The following is a 20,413-nucleotide window of genomic DNA, read 5'->3' as shown; positions in this document are numbered from 1 at the left end:
TACCCCAAATGCACTTCTTCAATAATAGTGATTTCCGTTCGACAGAAGAGAGAAACAGTATGATGATGAGTAATGAGGAAATGTTTTTCCCCATTTCTTCTTCTTCTTTTAACTATCCCTTCAAAAGTTTTCTAAACTAAAACAGCTATAACGTGCACTGTAGATTTCAAAGCACAATCTCTCTCTCTCTCTCTCTCTCTCTCTCTCTCTCTCTCTCTCTCTCCTCACCATCAGAAACGTGTCTTGAACGAACGAAAAGTTCATTCAAACGTCAGACGAGACTTCCTCAATCTCACGCGCAGCGAACACCCCTCACTCCTCTCCGTGCGCCGCCGTCGCGTTCCCGCTGTTTATGGTGAACGACAGAACGACAGATACTCTGATTAATCGACTATTTTGTAGCAAGAGCAGCCTGAAAAATCAATTCTTGATGGGACATTATAATCTGCATCGTCAACATTTGAGGGAGCCGTTATTCAAACACTTCCTCAAGGCGGTGCGTAGTGAGTAAAGGTAAGTGAAACTTGCTAGTTTTTTTTGGTTTGTATATATGCTACAGAAGACAGTTCTATATACTGTATAGAATACCGGCTTTCGGCGCTGTAGCAAACCTATGACCTTGTCACATGTCCTTAAAATCTTAATATTTGGTGTTTTTTGTTAACAGTTGGCGTTTTTTAAATTTGCACCTGAGTTGGTTGCTGATACTGTTTGACTCCATGACCTGTCTTGTACTTTTGTTGTGACATGTTGCCTTATTGCCAACTGAGAAACTTTCTGTTGACCTCTCTCTAAATAGCAGTTGTGTCTCACTAGACATGCTCGGCTATTTATACTCAACGTTGACTTCGGTGTGTTTGTGCCTCATGAGAACCCATCTCAGATTTGTTCAGGAAGACAATATCTTCCAATGCTTCAAAGCCTTTCTTCAGATTTATCTTCCAAAGTCTGCTGTGAAGGGTGCATCCCTTGGCACTATCGCTGTATCTCTAATTCTTAAAAATGCCTTTTGTTTGCATTGCAAAACGCAGGCATGATTATTAGATATAGACTAATCAGTTTATTCAGATGTTACTAAATTTAGCAATTTTAAAAATTGTTGTTATTATCAACGAAAACTATTTAAAATGATAATAAAATTACTCAAATTAAAATAAAAACTGTAAAAATATAAATAATAAACAGTCTACTAATATAACGGTGAAACCTAAAATTGGCCTTTTTTTTAGAAATAAATATTAAAATATTAATATTTTCATACTTAGAAAATGTAAGTTGGTGTCTCAACCAATGCAAATATAAAGAGCAAAAGAATAAGCAATAATGCATTTGTCCTTGAAATACTTTTGTTACCTAAATAGGAATTCATATTATTTAATGAACTGTAAGATTACTTCTTCTCAAGCTTGTAATTTCTATAAAGAATCATACGAAAAAAGTATTCTTTGCCTGTGCCTTACTGTAACATTTGCAGAGGCTTTCGGAGTAATCTGTTTTAATCCCCTGCAAATGGCAAAGTTGATGAAGATGTGTTCAGAGGGTTTGTCGTATGCAATTATCTTCTTCAAACAGTGTGTTGTGCCTTAAATGTATCTACCGAACCACCTGCTTCATTAATGTTAGTGTTTTTTAATTTTTTTGTCTCTTTTGAGGTTACACCTAGTTCCTCAATTTATGACTATAGGAGAATGGAGGGCATTTGTTTCGAGGTCAAACCCAGGGATGACCCAGTCAAAGCTCACCCTCACTGTGCCCTTGCGCAAACGCTTCCTGGATCAGAGGGTAAGAGGAAGAAAGAAGAAGAGGACGAGGAGATTCAGTACAGGCTGACTCTGGTTGGGTCTCTGGCCATACATCCACAGACCACCATGGCAATGCTTCCCTGGGTGGTGGCTGAAATACGGAGGCCCCGGCTGGTGGAGAAGAACAGAAACCTTCAATTCAATGGTGCTCACTCTCCAGAGGTTAGTATATTTGATACTAATTAACTGTCATTATGTATTTATGCATTTAATTTAGTCCTGTGACCTTTTTCAGTAGTGAGTAGTCGTGTGATCCTTTAGAAATAATTCAAAATCATGCTTTGATGTTCACGGATGCTCTTATTTTCCCTGACGGTGCTAGGTTCGAGATCAGCCTGTAGTACTGCAGATTTCAGCCAATTCAGTGTGCTGCATTTTGGACACGGCTGGCCCGGGGAAGCTGTGGGACCCATTGCAACATATGGTTCTGTTTGATCACAGGCCTCATCGTATCACCAAACTCATTCACAACAGCCAAGAGCCCAGCTATTTTGGCTGTCTGCTCAGAGAGGAGAAGAAAGCAGCCTGCTACGTATTCCGCTGCCAGGACCAGACGAAGGTAAGGGGACTTTTTTTGGATTAGCAGCATTTTATCGATTAATACAAACTCCAAAATGAGTTGAAGTGCCAAGCTAAACTGAAAATGGAATGGACAACATGCTATAGAAGCTCATTTCTGCCATAGAAGTTAATAGCAAAAAAAAAAATCTCAAAATTGACAATTTTTTTGAGAAAGTTATAAACTTATATATAAACTATATAAGTTTTTTTTTTACCTGAAATGTGGGATTATGTCTTGCAGTTCTCTTTTTTACCCCAGTAGTTTTAGACAGCCTGACCATATGCACATGCAATATGTCAATTTGTAACTGCAAGATATAATATAAACTTGGATTTATGAGAAAAACGTGAGTTATAAGCTCACAATTGTGAGTTAAAAAAGGTCACGATTGCCTTTTTATTTAATGGAGGAAATAAGTATTCAGTCCAAGCATTGTCACTATAACAATAAATTGTTGTGTTTATGGTTGTTAGAACTTTTAGAGGTTAACCATAGATGTTATTCTCACATGACTTTGAAGTGAATCTGCTTTGATGAGGGAGAGCTCAGATGTTTAAATGTCAACCCTCCCTCCTTATGGGTGTGTGCATCTGTCTGTGAGTTTTCTTCAAATAAATACTGTACGCTAACAGCACATTGACAATCAGCAAAAACAACTATCCGTGTATGACATTCCACCACAATGCTAGAGTGTTACAGGCCAATGCTGGGTGGTTGCTAAGGTGATTTGGGGTTGCTAGGTGGCTTCTTATTACAGGGCCACCCCAATCTCAAGGGACACAGTAAATTACATTATTTTCATCATTTAATAATGTAAAAGTCTTAGACTCACATCTCCCCAGTTTGATCAACCACCAAAGTTTAAACAGAAGCAATAGCAGTTGTGATTTTTGTCAAAAATAATGAATAGTGCAAGTTGCAAATCTGAAGCAGTAAAGGTTATAAGCAGTTTATGTGTACAGTTGAAGGGTTAGGGTTATCAGCAGTAAAATATGGTGGTGGTAGTGTGAAGGTCTGGGGCTGTTTTGCTGCTTCGAACCTGGAAGACTTTCTGTAATAAATGGAACCATGATTGCTGCTTTCTTCCAAAAAATCCTGAAAGACAATGTCCGGCCATCTGTTTGTGAACTCAAGCTGAAGTGAACTTGGGTTCTGCAGCAGGACAATGATCCAAAACACACCAGCAAGTCCAGCTCTGAATGGCTGAAGAAAACCAAAATGAAGACTTTTGTGTGGCTTACTCAAAGTCCTGACCTGAATCCTATTGAGATGCTGTGGGATGACCTTAAAAAGGCGGTTCATGCTTAAAAACCCTCCAATGTGGCTGAATTACTAATGCTTGATTGCTGTTGCTGCTGCTAAGGGTGTTATTAGGTTTAGGGGTGCAAGCACTTTATTTAATGATCTGAAACATTAAAGTGTGACAAACATGCACTTTTTCACACCATTATTTGTATGTGGGTTTATGAGAGAGAGACTTTGAACTTTGACTCCAGCTTCACACCTGTTGACTTATAGGCAATAAAACACAGTTCAGATATAAATAATATTTTGTGAAAAAAGAGAACAGTAGGATGTCTTTATTGTAGCAGTAAACCATTGTGGTTCATTACAGTGGACGGAATGTTCATGAATATTGATTTGTAGTGATGGAGAGTCGGAGATAGAAATCATGAAGCTTCCTTCATCAACCTGCATTTAGGCAGGATGTAGATCTAAGTTGTCATAGTAACCATTTCCTGTGTCACTGAACCAGCCACAGTGTGGCTATACAGACTCCTGGTGACTCTTAGTCTTTATTGACGTGGTAAACAGACCGAGAGATAGAAAAAGAGATAGACAGGTGTTTATGTTGCCACCTGTTACTCATGCACTTACACTTTCCAAAATAAGTGTGCGCGTGCAGGTCTGAATGTCTGAGATATCTGAGATTGGTGTTCCCTCAGCTCCACGCATTCTGTGTTCTTTTTTTAAACTGAAAAACAACAGTTGAAGGTCCTCTTCACTTAACCAGAAATTAACAGCTTTCATGTTAGCTTTTCACCGGCAAATTAAAACACAATACTAACAAAGATAATTCCACATCTTTTATGTCAGACTAAGACCACACAGCTGTGTTCCAGCCTTTGGCTCAACAGCTTAGCATATACCAAATACCTTTGTATCCTTCATGTTGTTCATTATATCTCTGTTATATTAGTGACAGCTGTAGAAATAACAGGTCAGATTTAAGCTATGGCATTATATGTATTATATGTAGTTATGGGTAACTTAAAGTTGTGATGAAACAGAAGAAGAGAGATCTTTTTTATATTGTGATATGATGATCTGAGTGTAATGGACTACTAAAATAGAAAAAAAAGCAGAGTGATGACTCGGTTCTGTCCACTGGTTGATATTTGCAGTTGATTGTGGAGGGGTGGGGTTTAAGAGGAAATGATTGGAAAAAGTCCAGAAAATGTCACTCTGCAGTCATAAAAACATTGACTAAAAATTATGAGGTCAAAAAATGGAAAACAAACAAACAAATGCATGCATTTAGAAAATGGAAGTGAATGAGTAATGCACTCGCGACTGAGAAATTTTTACTAAAATTGTCATTTTTTTAGTGATGAATAAACTAAGGTGTCAGTTTGATTTTACCGGTCTCATGCAAAGCAAGCCATACATACATTTTGACATATGGTGGGGACATAAAAACAGTCCCTTCTTCATCATTTTTGCATTCATCATACAATTTCATGTCATTGGAAGCCTTACGAGTTTTTCTGTCAGTATGTTCAATGTATGGAAGCCTATTTCCGCCACTGAATAAAATATTAAAAAGGTAAAAGGAAAATAAAATGTAAATTTTTATCCTACAATCCTGACTTTATAAACTCAGTTAAGATATCATATCTATCAATTCTGCAATCTTGCAATTCTGAGAAAAAGAACTGGGAGAGAAATGTCACAATTACCATTACACTTTTTTTTGTTTTTAAGTTCAGTGGCTTCCATACTGATGTATGGAGATGAATACTTTTTAATGATCCCCAGGACACTACTGTGGCTACAGTAATGACCGCAACTTTTAAACACTGATTGACAGACAAACGGCACACCCTTAAAGTGGATATATAGACGTGTCAATGAAAGAAAAACCTCACAAAAATAACTTTAATCTGACAAAAGTAATAAAAATTTGATGAAATGTTGATTACCAATGAAAATCAGATATTGCTTTTCAACCATGCTTCAACGGAATTTAGAAAAAACCTAAACTCATGTAACAGGCCTAGACAAAAATGACGGTACCCCTAACTTAATATTTTGGTGCACAACTTTGGAGGCAATCACTGCAATCAAACGATTCCTGTAACGGTCAGTGAGCCTTCTGCACCTCTCAGCAGGTATTTTGGCCCACTCCTCTCCTCACGAGCAAACTGTTACAGTTGTTTCTGGTTTGAAGGGCGCCTTTCAAGACAGCATGTTTCAGCTCAATAGGATTGAGGTCAGGGCTCATAGAAGGCCACTTTAAAATAGTTCAATGTTTTCTTAGCCATTCTTGGGGGTTTTTAGCCGTTTTGCGTCATTGTCCTGTTGCAAAACCCATGACCAAGCGGAGACTCATGACTGAGACCAAGCTTTCTGACACTGGCTAGCACATTTCTCGCTAGAATCCCTTGATAGTCTTGATTTCATTGTACAGAACATAACAGAGACTCCTCCACATTTCACAGTAGGAACGGTGTTCTTTTCTTGATATGCTTCATTTTTCCCCATCTGTGAACATAGAGCTGACAATGATGTTCCTTCAGCATGAAGTTCACCTTGGATCTCTTTAGAAATCTCTCTTTGCTCCTTTGTTACCATACAGATTATCAGTCTCTTTGATTTTGTCACCAATTTTCCTCCTGCAGCCACTTCCAGGGAGGTTGGCTACAGTTCGTTCCATGGATCTTAAATTTCTGAACGATATGTGCAGCTGTAGTCACAGGTACATCTAGCTGCTTGGAGATGTAGCGTTTACCTTTAACATGCTCGTCTATAGTTTTCTTTCTAATCTCCCGAGACAACTCTTTCCTTCACTTACTCTGGTCAATGTTTAGTGTTATACACACCATGTCACCAAACAACACAGTGACTACCTGGAGCCCTATATATAAGCCCATTGACTGATTACAAGATTGTAGACACCTGTGATGCTAATTAGTGGACGCACCTTGAATTAACATGTCCCTTAGGTCACATTATTTTCTAGGGCATCATTTTTGTCTAGGCCTGTTCCATGAGTTTATTTTTAAAGAATTCCATTGAATCATGGTTGAAAAGCAGTTCTTTAATTGGTTAACATTTATAGAATTTTTTGTCAGATTAAAGTTATTTCTGTGACCATTGTGAGCTTTTCTTTAATTGACCGAAGGGTACCAACAGTTTTGTCCACGTCTGCATGTCCTTGCTTTTACTCTGTCCATGCATTAAATGCATGAAAGCATGCAGTTTTTGTTTTTTTTTTGCCATATTTCTAGCTTAATGTCTTAAGTAGTGGAAATGACCAGTTTTATATGAGGCCAAAACTACAAAAGCAGTGCTACATATAAATACATTTAAATAGTTTGATCAAAATGATTGCTAGGGACCATTCAGTGTTCACTGGATATTAGTAAAGGTATGGCTCTACAATTCTGCAGCCCTGTGTAGAAGTTGGGTTTACATGAGGTAAAAAATTTGATTTGCAAGTCTTGTGGCTATACTGAACGTATTTTAACATTTATTTTATATTTAACATTGTTCCAGATAAAGAAGTATTTATTTATTTATATTACTTTAAGTAGGGAGATGTGTTTGCTCTTTTTAGTAAAGGAAAAAGATTAGATATCCATTATAGTAAAAAGTAATCAATTTAAGTAGAGATATTGATACAAAAGTGACTGATATAAATTTGATTCATGTAAAATAATTTGTCTTACCGAATATATTTAATTTAGTTTGTAAATGAATTTATGATAATGAAACTCAAGAAGCTTTTTGAATAATTCCTATGCTGGACAGTATTTTTGTCACAAGTGTCTTTAATGCAAAAATACAGAGATATTAAAAAAATCTTTGTTAATTAATTTAAAATGTTTGAAAATGGTTAGGCTTCTGATTTGCAATAAAAAAATAAACAGGAGAAAATGTTTCTAGTTTGTCAGTTTTTTTACATTGACTTATTAACAAAGTATTATTTATAATAATATAATTATTACATAAAAACATGTTCTTGCAGTCTGTCAGTATCAGTGTTATAATTTAGCATTCGTGATTAAAACTATTTGGGAAAATAGACAATAAAACGACATGTTTATGTCTGTCAACAATACAGGACTGTATACAATCCTACTGGCCACCAGGTGGTGGTCAAATCCTGAACTTGAAACACCTAATGGCGAGTGAATGAATATTTCAGACAACAACCCATTAATATTATTACTTATAAACCTAAACCCTAGTCTAAAGTTAACTAAAGTGTTTTTTTTTTTCCATTTCTATTGCAACTAGATTAATGCACCGCTTCCCATAGGATTAACGAAACTTCTTTTTAAGATCACAATGTAACACTTCCCGCCGAGCAGAACTTTGTTAGACTGGCCGTAAACAGTGCTCGTGTCCCCGAGGATGTGATATGATTACACTGCAGTGCATTTTTCTCCCGTCGTTTGAATGTTTGGCTACAGTCACATCCCACTGAGCGCCCTTCAAACGGCTACACATGCTACAAACTCCCAGTAGTTTCACTTTCTCCATGAGCTCTGGATGGCTGAAGCGATGAAAGCGCGCTTCCACATCTTTCATTTACTGAGGAGAGATGTGAAAAGCGAGCAGGAGACCGTGAGTACCTTTCATGAACTTTGTTTGGGGAGTTTCTTCAGTTGGAAAGCGTATGTGTTAGCATGGCAAGCTAGTCGGTTAGCCACTAATGAGAGTTTAGTGAACATTAGCCCACAGGAAGAAAAAAAATCTCTTAGTTTTTTTCTTAAATAGTTTTGTTTTCCCCCTCGTGAACAGGCAACGTCGCTTGTTTTATATAAAGCGTTACAGAGCGTAACTTGTGTAGATAATTCAGTTTCTTTGTAAAGTTGTCTTGGTGCTTCTGTTTCAAAACGTACCGAGCTGCCTATCTAGACTGCATTGATTCAAATGTTCATTACCCGCCGAAGGGCACCAGAGTGCTGTCTAGGTAGGCAGCTCGCTATATTTTGAGACCGAACCAGTCTGTCAGTTTGCTAATAAAATAATAGTTCTAATATTAGGGTTACGGTCAGTATTGTACTATTAACAAGGGCTGATTGTTTGTCTAAATTAATGTATGTAAATAACAGTAAATTCAGGCAACTGTAACAGTAGCTGTTTTACGGTCATTTATCTGTATGTAGGAAGGGATTTTAGTTGTTGAAAGCTGATTTGTGGAGTTGAGATGGCTTAAAGCAGTGCTTTATATGTAGTAAATTGAATGCGGTGTATTAAAGTTGAGAGCACAAGGGTGGTGCAGCTTGTTCAGTAACGTTAAGTGCGCTCATTCACACAACAGTCTGTTCATAGACTAATGACTCTCAAGGCATTGTGAAGTGAGATTGATGGAGTGTCAAATGTGCTGCGAGAGGAAGGAACGTCAAGAACACTGAAGGGAAGTGTGCACGAAAAGAGCCAATCATTTAGATGCACTATGAAAGAGGACAATGCATATAATTGATCATTTTCTCCCAGCTTGTCATATTGTGTTGTGTGTTCACTTTTGTAGCGGTTGTCTGATTGTCGGGCTTTTAAAACATTGTGTTTTGATTAATGTAGTCCAGTACTTCCATCAGTTTTTCCGATAATGTTGCAGCTGATTCTTTTCTAGGTGTGTGTCACAGTCACGTGTCCCACACAGTTCCTCCTCATGTGACTAGTGCTCTCTGCTCCTAGAAAATCTAGTAAAATCAATGGGTAAAGTTCTGAATTGTTTGTTCACATTACTATATACAATGTTTTGACTTAACTATTCTATCCTTAGATTTAATAAAGCTATTCTAAATTATAGTTTATTCTACTGCTACTTTATTCTTCTACTACTGCTTTAAGTATGCTTCTAAATAGATTAATTCAAATATTACTGCTGAAACTCAGTCTAGTCGGGGGTTTAAAGAAACCGTTTTAATTATTCTAATATAATTTTATTAAATTATTCATGTAAAATAAATAGATTTTTCTGAAGTAATTTACTTGAAAAGTATTGCTCAGTTTGAAATATGTTATACATTTTAATAAGAATACGATATCAGTGCTCGAAATGTTATGCCAGCTACCCGTATATGGGTTGTTCCTTGCATTTTATCTTATTATCATATGACCAATTATGCTGTTTAGTTGAGTAGTGGTTGTGGTAATGAAATGACATCATCGTCTATTATTTTTATTTTTTTTCTCTTCCTGTGACTTGGCCTCAAAAATCTGAACCGAGATACTGGTCTTGTGGGCGCTCTGGACTTTTTGTTTTATCACACCGTTGTTTTAAAATACATGTATGACAGACACATTAATGTAAATACTTTTAAAATGACACAGTGATTTAAAAGAATGTTAAAGTAAATCATCCTTGACATTTGCTTGGATTATTTGTTCCTCTTGTCCGAACATTTTCCAGCGTTGTGTGTACTGTGTGCGTCTGGATAAAATCAAAGCTGTTTTTTTTTTTTTTTTTTTTTTTTTTTCAAGGGTTGGAATTGTGTGGCACTTCCCAGACTCCCGTGTTGTGTTGATCTCTTTCATCCTCCTCCCTTGTTTAGATGTTAACGGGTTTGCATCAAAATGCTGAGGCGAGCTATTTTTAATGGATGTACCAACAGCTGTTAAACTGTTAGTGACTCACCCAAGTTGTTCATCAACGTAACTGGCAAGATATTTGCAGATAAAACGCTTAAAGCAGTTCAACTTCAGTTCACTTAGACCGGTTTGAGTTGTTGAATGAACCCAGATCTTGGTGCTTTGTTTGCTTATAATGACCCGATCTTCACCAAAGCTGTCTGCCACTTTCACTCTTCCACTGAGGGACAGGAGCTGTTTGTTAGGGGATTCTCTGCTCTTCTGTGCTCATGCCAAGCTGAAAGGGCACTGACTGCTCTTTATTTTTGGATTACTCACTGTTCCAGCCCTCCTGACTTCCTCTGTGTGAGCGAGTGTGTGTGTTACTGAGTAAGAACAGACCATGTGTTTGTCTGTCTTAAGTGTTCTTGGGCACAGAAAACCGTTGCTGGTTGCGCACGACTGAGAGGGATGCATAGCTAATAATCAGAAACGTGAAAAGGTGTCTTGAAAGTCCCAATTCAAAAAAAACCTTAATGCTCTCAACGGTCCGTTTTTATTAGGCTGTATATTTTTTAAGTTGTTTTTATGAGATTGACCCATGAACGCATGCCAGGCTTATATCTTTAAAGCAGCAAACCTCCACAATCAAACACTGTTACCCCAGATAAAGCCACCCCGGAGGGCGAAGAGAAGAGAGGAGGAGAGTTCGAGGGGTTGTAACTTTGCCGTGTTACTGAAGGTGATCTTCCTAGAAGGATGTCACGGTGAGGCGCTCTGACTAAACTTCATTGTTCGGAATCTGTAGGGCAGGCGGAGCCAGAGTCAGCCCTAGGTCCTAAAAAACAGAGGAACAGCTAAGAGAAGGAGAGAGGGAGGGATAGAAAAGGAACAGAGAATGCTTTGAGGGACTCACGCACTGAAGGTACAGGAAAGTGAAGGTGTGGACGCAGAAAAGTAAGGAAAAGAGATATAGATGGGATGAGGGAGAACACAAGAAGGTGACGATCAGGTTTGGACATGCCTTCTCTGCGTAGATGGCTGAGTCAGGTGAGTTAAGTGTGTATGAAAAAAAAAATACAGTGTTATTCATGATCACAACATTTCCAGTGTCGCCTGAATAATAGCATGTTTCCTTTGACGTTGTTTATAGTTCACTGGTCGTCTGCATGATAACGTGATTGACGTTGCTGTCTTCATCAATAACTAGCCTGAGTGGAAAAATGTAACCCTTGAAGTGTGTTGTGTGGTTAGTTAAACTTATTTTGGCATTTCAAACAGAATGAAGACATTGCAGTCTGCTCTTGCATAGTTTTAGCTGCAGCCATATATTCTCATATTCCTGTCTGCAACAGGCTGTTATGCAAGACAAGCCTTGTTGCTACTTGAATATACAAGTTAATCAACTTTGGCACAGAAGCTTGGAGTCTCGGACTCATGAGGTTATCAACAAAAAGTAGCAACGTGTTGAGCATAGGTTTTAGATACACTGAATATCATGTGATGATCTTCTGCAATGTGGTTTTCCAGTGCAGAACATCATTTACTAGATTTCTATCATTTTCACTGTAAGCGTGATTTGTGAGCGTTTAGGGATGTTGGTTAAATTTCTTCCTGTTTGGTTGCTTTCTTGTTTTTATTCTCTTCTCATCAAATGACCAATGGCCAATGAAATTACTCTCCAGCATTGTGGTCGCCAGTCAAATTATTACTTTATAATGAACTAACCCTTTAGCAAGGTGCAAGCAGATTTTATAAATTAGATGCAAGATTACTGCGGCTTTGTGAAACACAGTTATACAGATAAAGGCTATTCAGGTTCTTTTGGGAGGTTGAAATTGGTTAAATCTTTCAAAGCTAATTTCAGATAAACTCTGGATGTGCTGCTAGCTATAGGCCAGTTTTGGATCCGGACTGGATCAGAGAAGTCAACATGACGAACATGTCGTTTTCTAGCCTTTTTGGATATAAAATGTTCATCGACGCACATTATTCCAAAATAAAATGAAAGCTTTGTTGTCTTTTGCTTATAATTGTTTGTCAATATAATACTTTTACATTTACATTAATGCATTTGGCAGATGCTTAAATCCAAAGTGACTTCCATTGCATTTAAGATAAACAATGGCCTTGGAATTGCTAGCACCATGCTCATCTGTTTGAGTTTCTGGAATCCTATACTAACACCTTGTTTATTTTTTACTATTTGTCTGTTGGCTGATGTCAGTTTGTCTTTTTGGGTTATTGCTTATTGTTTAAAAATAGTCAAATAATGGTTTTGCAATTTTTTTTCTGTAAATTACTTGCTGTTAAAAGTCAATTAAGGTTATTTGGCTTTTGATGACTGTGAAATGGAGAATGATTTGGAAATAACAGCAGAACGTTATGTTTTCTAATACACACACAAGTTGCATGTATTCAAACAGTGCTGTTTACAGTGTATCTGCTTATTAGCCAGGATCAATCCAAATCTGTGCTGAAACAGCTGCTAGGTTGCATTTTCATGCCTTATAAATAAAATAAGAAACTATTACAACAGCCCTATTAATACATTTATTATAACAGGCATACATAATGTTTAATTTAGGATCTGTAATATTTCCTAATGTTTTAAAAGAATTCTCTTCTGTTCAGCAAGGTTGCATTTCCAGAATTTGGACAGTAAAATGAATGGCTCATTCTAGAAGTTGGTCTCAAAAATGGCCAAAAAATATAATTTTATAACTTCTTAATTTTAAGTTCAATTTTGCTTTGTTGGTATAGTTTTAAGTACATTTAAGAAATGTTACATAAATATTTGTTAAATTGTTGTTTTGTATTTAAAAAAACTAAATAAAACAAATCACATTTTGGTTATTTAATTTATGCAGTTTTGCTAATCCGTGTTCAGTACTCGGCCTTTGGACCAGTATTTCATTCTCGGCTTCGCCAAGAATTTCCATTTCGGTGCATCCCTGCTAATGGATTGTCAAAATGCTTCTAACAATGATACTGAAACATCCACAAGTTGGTGAAAAAATATCCAGGAAGGGTAGATTGCAAATTTAAATTCAGGTCTGCCTAAATTCTGGTATGGAAAGCCCATTATTCATAATCTAATGTCTTAATGGATGAAGCCATGTTGGAAATGTTGACCGTGTTTAATGTCTAGTTTCATTCTGTAGGAAAAAAACGTAGATTTTGCGTCTATGAACTCTAAACAATGGTTGGTTGTGTTTTTGGATTCAAAGTAAGACTTTCAACACCTATAAGACAGATAAATGTTTTTTGGTTGTGATGAATCAGCATCCAACATAATATCCTGGTCTCGTATCCTGAAATTCTGATGATCAGGCCCAACTTTACACCAGTCTTCACAAAAACATGCACACACACTTTGACTCACACACTAGCGCACGCTGAATCAGACCCAGGCATAAAAAAAGAAAATGCTTTGATATCTACACACTAGGTACCACATGCTCTAATGAAAAACATTCAGCTGTGTGAAAGCTTTGATTAACCTAAGGGTTTGCACCAGGCTGCCTTCATAGAGGCCTTTTGATAAGGTTCTTCAGCCAATCATATTATATCTCCACATCTCCACATCTCCACCAGATAGCTGAGGGTGTAGTAAGTTTAAACCAGCACAAATATACATAACCACAGAACCAGTTAACTGTGCTCTTTGTCCTAATTTACTAGCCACATTCTTTGTATGCTCACACTGTGGCCACAAAACATATTTGAACTCGTTAAGCCACCATTAAAATATTAACAAACATAGTTTGTCTGCAAGCAAATGGTGCAAGAGTTTCTCTCATACCTAACTTCACTTTTCACCAGTTTGACACAAGGTCATTTGCTGTTTAGTCAGTTCCCTTTTAGTTCACACAGGTGTTCTAGCCAGGTGTATAACTATTAACATATTCCACTAACATTTGAGAACCAGAAAGCATCCAATTACTTAATAGCTTGAACAAAATAGCTTCTTTTTTTTCAGAGCGACATACAAATTAGGAACAAAGAGGTTGTTAAAGAGCTGTATATGTTTGTAGCTGTTTATTAGACAACTAGGAATGATAAGGAAGCATACTGGAGAAATGAAGAGGATATTTTTTTTATTATTAGTTGTATGAATGTAAGTACATGAGGTTAAGGATGTGGGGTCATCATTTTCTCACCATAATGTTCTCCCAAACTTTCATGACTTTCTTCCTCCTGTAGAACACAAAAGAAGATATTTTGAGAATAATGTCGGTATCCAAATACTTTTTGTTCCCTTTAATCCATTGCATGTTCAAAATATATAATAACAGTATGCAGTAACCGAAACAGTGTGGTTATCAACATTCTTTAAAAAAAAACTTTCATTGTTCAACAGGTGAAATAAATGATGCATTTAAATTTTTGGGTGGACTGTCCTTTTTAATACTTGATTTGTTAACGTCACTCTGGCAACCTATCAATTAGTCAGTTTTGAAAATATGCAAGTTTATTGATCCATATTTGTTAAATGCTTGCTTTGACATTTTATGTAACGTGGTCTTATTCGTATGCTTTTAAGAGACAATGATTCAGATTCTTGCCTATCAAAGAATAGCTTTAATGGTTAGTTTTCTGTTGTTCGTTTTTATTTTTTTTATTTATATATTTATTTATAGAGGCATTTACAACAAAATTGGTTGCAGCATGTTCAGTTGGGACGTGTCCAAGGTTAAGGGCCAACGCACAGTCAGCATCCCAGAAACCTACTTCAAACTTCACTGTTTTTTGACCCCTTAATAATGAGTATGTCCTGCAAAAGGCCAAAGTTGTGGCAATGTTATACTTTAAAAGTTATTGAATGACAAGAAACAGTAGATTGGGGTGGAAATACATGGACTTCCTGGTCACATGCCTTTAACATTCAGTGCTTATGAAACAACTCCAAATTGAGCTTGTGCTACAGCCTGAGGTATTTTCCCAATGTTCACTGTTTTCCAGCCGGTGTAGCTTTTAGTTTTTTCTATGGACGTTGCTGAAATAGACTTTAACTTAGCTCCGCATTCCAGTGAATTAAAGATTCGATTAGCAGAAAAATAGCCATCTGCAGTTAAATGCTGCAGCTGTCTGGAGCAGACAGTTTAAATGCACTCTACTCAACTTTACAGTGAGGTGACAATTTGTGCAGTAGTCTGTCAGTGAGCTATATCTTAAGTAGTGTTTTTTTAATTCTGGGTTTGTCTTGATTAATGTAAGTGCATAGACTCGATGGGATAAATTTGTTGTAAACACTATAAAATCTCACATTAGCACACTTGACTAACATTAGCTCAACCTCTGCAGAAAACTAAATTCCAGTTTAATAGATCCATCTGTTTTTGGCCTTGTTAAAAGAGGAACTTTGGAAAACATCTACAGTTTTTCATTTTCATCTTACAGTGCAAATGTTCTCTGTGGAAAATCTGGTTTAGTGGTAGATGCTTTGCTAATTTCTCTCTTTTCAGTATGATGGAAGTTATAGAGTGGTACTGCTTTGTTAGTGTTAGCCTTTCCTTCATGGAAATTAAAATCATACATTTGTGACCGCTGTGCATACTTGAATAACAGTTCTTTCCATTCGTCAAAAGTGCACCATACATATTTTCTGAGAGATAGTTAAGTTCTTATATTTTTACAAAATATATAGCCTAATTTGTAAAAATTTCCAGCTACTCTGGGTTTATTTTCCTTCTTTCAAAGTGTGTCATGCAATTATTAGTATTTTTTTTATACACCAGGAAATGAATAGAAATGAAAAATTTCAAAACTTTTCTCCATTCCAAGATTTCATGGATATTAAAGGTTCTTCATGGAAATGTGGATGCCAGTAAAGAAATAAGAATTTTAAACTTTGGGCTCTGGTTTGGGCATCTGTGCTTTATAGTGTGTGGCTGACTGAGAATAGGGCATTTCTGTAGTAAACTTTTGTGGTGGATATCAGCCAACGTGATCTTGAAGGGCATAGTTTATGTTGCTTACTTGACCGATTCTCGTTTTGCGTTTGTCCTCCAGGTTCCAGAGATCATCAGCACTCTCCGGCAGGCCGGCAAAAGTTCTGCCCGACAAGAAGACACTCCCCCATCTCTGCCTAGCAATGGTCAGGCAGATGCCTCCTGCTCCACAGTAACGACGGCTGATGCAGCAACAGCCTTTGCCAAGAAGTTTGAGGTGTTGTTCTGTGGGCGAGTGGTGGTGGCCCATAAGAAAGCACCCCCTGCACTAATAGATGAGTGTATCGAGAAGTTTGGACGTGTCAGCGTCACAGGGTCACTTGCAGCGGGCATCAGGCGGGCGTTCTCACTCAATCAGGTTCTACTCAACAGTCATGTTTCTAGATTCTTGACCTAATACTAGATTTGAGGTTAAGATCCTGGATATACAATAGAATTAACTTTGTATATTGTTTTCTGTCTTTTCATTGGTTTAAAAAAATAATTTGTATTGTGAGTGCAGTTGATTTGGCATTAGCTTTAACATTAAACAACAATTCATAACAATATCTATTAAAACAGTATTCAATTGATCAATATTCGTAATATTTGTAAACTGCAGCAAAACACATAAGTGAGTGGTCTTCTCCACTATGGACTTAATCTTGCTAGTCTAATTGTTATTGTATTGTATTATATTATATCATATTGTATGTTATATATATTATATTCTTAGTGCTGGGCAATGATTAATCACAAAATAATTAAACATAAAATAAAATAAAAGTTGTGTAAAATTATATATTAAATATATTTATATGTAAAATAAATATAAATATAAAAATACATACTGTAAATACACATACTGTAAATATTTTCAAAACATGCTGTATGTGTTTGTCTTTATTTATCTATATATACATATATATGTGTGTGTTTATTTTTTATTTGTTTTCAAGAATTAATATACATTATTTTAGATTTATTATTAATAAAAATGATTTAAATTGATTTTTATTTTATTTTTATTTTTGTTCGTTCAGATGGTGAATGGAACAAACGAGGGGGCAGATGGAGGAGGAAAGCGACCTCTGTTTTTTAAAAGAGATCAGAGTTTTCCGTTTCTGCAGGCACTGGATGAGAACGGCCTCTCACCGGAGCTCCAGCGACGGGCAGCAGACGGAGCCACCGGGGTCCAACCCACTAGCTTACAGGAGAACAGAACCATGCTGTTCACGGTGAGTGACGCACACTCTCCACCTCACACACAGGCCAGTACAAGCAACTTAACTCTTTAACCTTTGTTTAGCCCAGGTCTTTTTATTTATTCTTACGTAGATCACATCTAAATCTGCTTCACATTCACCTTTTTCAATATAAAATCTACTTTTCCTCAATCTGTATGTTGGCTCAATACCCGCATAATCCACATTATGGACACATTATGGACTTGAAACACCATAGCTAAAGGAGCACTTCGTCTAGGAGTAGGTTCTGGATTGTACGATGATATAAAAAAATATATATTGATATGTTACATGAACATACAGTATAAACACAACACTATCTCTGAAGCTTTGCAGAAACCTGTTTGGATGTCTTCTGAAGGGGTTCAGAGAAGCTCTCTTTGTCTTAATATTTTTCTGTAGAGATACTGCACACAGCTAAACGCTTTAAAGTGCATGTTCTCCGTGTGACTCTTGAGAGGTCAGAATGTCTCATTTCTGTGCGCATGCATGTCTGTACACGGACATTAGTGCAGGTGTTTAACTATCTTCACGTAGCCCTTTTATTTTCATAGCACTGTGAAGCACCAATCAAATGTTCTTTATGATCTTTCTTTCATTTTTCCCTCTCTCTCTTCTCTCTCTTCTCTCTCTCTCTCTCACTTTAAATTCCATGTTCCTCAGCCCCATGTGAAGTGTGAAATGGCATGTCAGTATCGTAGCCTTAAGGACATAGAGATTCTCACTGCTGTTTTTCAAACAAATCTGTTCACTTACAGTAGCCGAAAAATCACACCTAAATTATATTATATCATAAATTGAATGGAAATTTGTAGTGTTTATCATAAATGATTTAACCATGCACTCTATTTATTATTATTTTAATCTCTGTGCCCTCATAATCTCAAAACAGCTTTCTCTAATATTCACTAGTATTCACTAGCCTGAGGGCGAGACGGTAACTTCACGTGAAATCCAATGATGCATTCAGTTCCTGATGGACAAAATCAAGTCCCATAATATAAGTATCGTTATCAGTATTAAGTTGTGCTGCTTAATATTTGGTGGAAACCTTACATTTCGAAGATTCTTTAATGAATAGAAAATTCATAAAGGATGTTATTTGAAATAAAACGAGTAAAAATATTATTTTTCTTTCATAAGCAAGCCAAATTGAAACTTTTGAATGGTGATGATCAGTATTTTAATATGACACTGCGACAATACAGTAGATAAAATGTCCATGATATTCTAATTAACAAATAATTTTTTTTCATCAATTAATGAGTGATTTGTTTCGTGTGAGGGGCTGGACACTTTCATATAGTCTGATCTCGAAGCACACAGAGTTCAAATGCGGGCTGTGTTTTGCGTTCAGAGATGAACACGGGCAGCTACACATATTGTTGGCCAAATCTGATTAGCACCTTTTTCCTTTTTCTCTGACTGACAGGAAGCTGTCAGCTCTTCAGCAGGAAATTACCTAGCAATAATGATGAGTTAACAGTTAACAAAAATAAACGCTAAGCTGAATGCAGCAGCCCCTAGTTTTATGAAACCGCATTGCAGCCACTCTGTTCCAGTTTTATTTTTCGGTCTTTTCTTCATAAGGAAGTCACACCGAATGTGTGGTGATGTTTGCTATTGTTTAATCCTTCTTTTGTAGGAACTGCGTGTAATCCAATGGGGAAGAAATGATCACAATGTGTGCATGTTTTTAATGATAATCTTACACACAGGATACTATAGCTTGTGTTGCCCATGAATCAGACCATTGTTTCCCGTACTCTTTAAGTGACTGTGCTACAAAATAAATTTTATCTAAAATGAGTTTATATGTAATACAGAGCTGTGCGATATTGAAGAAAAAAAATATCTTGCCGTTTTCGGGGATTTTATCAATAATGATAATTACTGAGCTGACAACTGAAGTTTTTGAAATTCTTCATATTCTGTGTGAAGCTTAGTTCACACTGATAGAAATAAATCTTTTCCAATAAGTAAAAAAAAAAAAAAAAAAAAAAATTTTTAATCCGTATATTAGACTTTTGGCTGTTACCAATTAAATCAGTATCAGTCAACAAGATTGATCTTTCAGATATGAAATTTGTAAGCTTAGTGAACATTTTTGGAGATTTTGATGTTTCCCAATACAAAGATATACACTCTGATGCCTGAGAGGCGTTTCAAAGATGGCTGCCAAGCGACGTGACTTTTCTTAAAGAGACTTTGTTGATTAGGCTATTTTAAGTGGTATGGAAAGCCTGTATATGTTTATCTAATTTTGTGATCGTTCGAAATGTGGTGAAAGTGCAGTGAAAGAACATGAGCTATACTCGCACACTAGCCTAGATTTCATGTAATGAATGCCTGCACTCTGTAGATGTGTTTTAAATGTTTTTTTGTTTTTTTTGCTAAATACTCAATACTGTCAAATCGGATATCATTAAAACAACACACTATATCACACACCTCTAATTGTATACTATATGATCCATTCTGTCTTCTCACAAAGGCAACACACTTTCACTGGCTGCATGCAGAAACCAAACATACAGCATTGTGGTCAGAGATGATTCTTACTGAACGTTTGACACTAACTAGGCAATGATTTTTGATGCAGTAAAGCTTACAGAAATGCTTGGTTCTGGTTGGACAGTCTCTACTATCACAACGCAGAAATCAAAATTCAATCCGATGCAAAGTATTACTTTTTGTAGAATGAAACCGGAAAACTTCAGTTTTAACAGTAGGCCTATGGTGAAGTCTGCGTCGTCTTGTTAGAACAATTGTTTTGTACACCGCAATGGATTTTAGGAAACGCAGGTATGATTTTAAAAAGGTTTCTTCTCAAATCAGCGTTTCATGTCCTATATTTCATGTAATGTTTATGTGCGTTAAAAAAGCTGGTACAACTGCGCAATGTCTTGTTTGAACTTGTACTACAGAGAAAACTGGAGGCGGGTCAAATATAATTGTTACACAGAGATCTACTCTCATGAAGCAAATATGTGCATGGTCATCTAGTGAAAACCAAAACGCATACATACAAGCATACTCATTTGAATTTTAGACACATTTAAA

General features: G+C 36.5%; 1 protein-coding gene across 5 annotated transcripts in view; it reads left to right on the top strand.

Moving 5' to 3' along the window:
* The first annotated feature begins 264 nt into the window (after positions 1-264).
* Positions 265-20,413, top strand: part of tbc1d1 (TBC1 (tre-2/USP6, BUB2, cdc16) domain family, member 1) — a 45,799-nt gene continuing 25,650 nt past the window's right edge. For 2 of the 5 annotated variants that reach the window (XM_043240081.1, XM_043240073.1), the window contains exons 1-5: positions 266-513; positions 1,653-1,964; positions 2,125-2,361; positions 16,186-16,482; positions 17,147-17,341. In XM_043240081.1, the coding sequence (XP_043096016.1) occupies positions 1,689-1,964; positions 2,125-2,361; positions 16,186-16,482; positions 17,147-17,341 (1,005 nt within the window). In that variant the 5' untranslated portion in view covers positions 266-513; positions 1,653-1,688. Of the gene's footprint in view, positions 514-1,652; positions 1,965-2,124; positions 2,362-7,929; positions 8,218-11,021; positions 11,221-16,185; positions 16,483-17,146; positions 17,342-20,413 lie in introns of those variants that run through there. The other 3 variants (XM_043240062.1, XM_043240091.1, XM_043240099.1) reach the window with 3 other exon arrangements.

The sequence above is a fragment of the Puntigrus tetrazona genome, chromosome 1 (assembly GCF_018831695.1).
Source record: "Puntigrus tetrazona isolate hp1 chromosome 1, ASM1883169v1, whole genome shotgun sequence".
NCBI lineage: Eukaryota > Metazoa > Chordata > Actinopteri > Cypriniformes > Cyprinidae > Puntigrus > Puntigrus tetrazona.
This window is presented reverse-complemented; position numbering and strand designations above follow the sequence as displayed.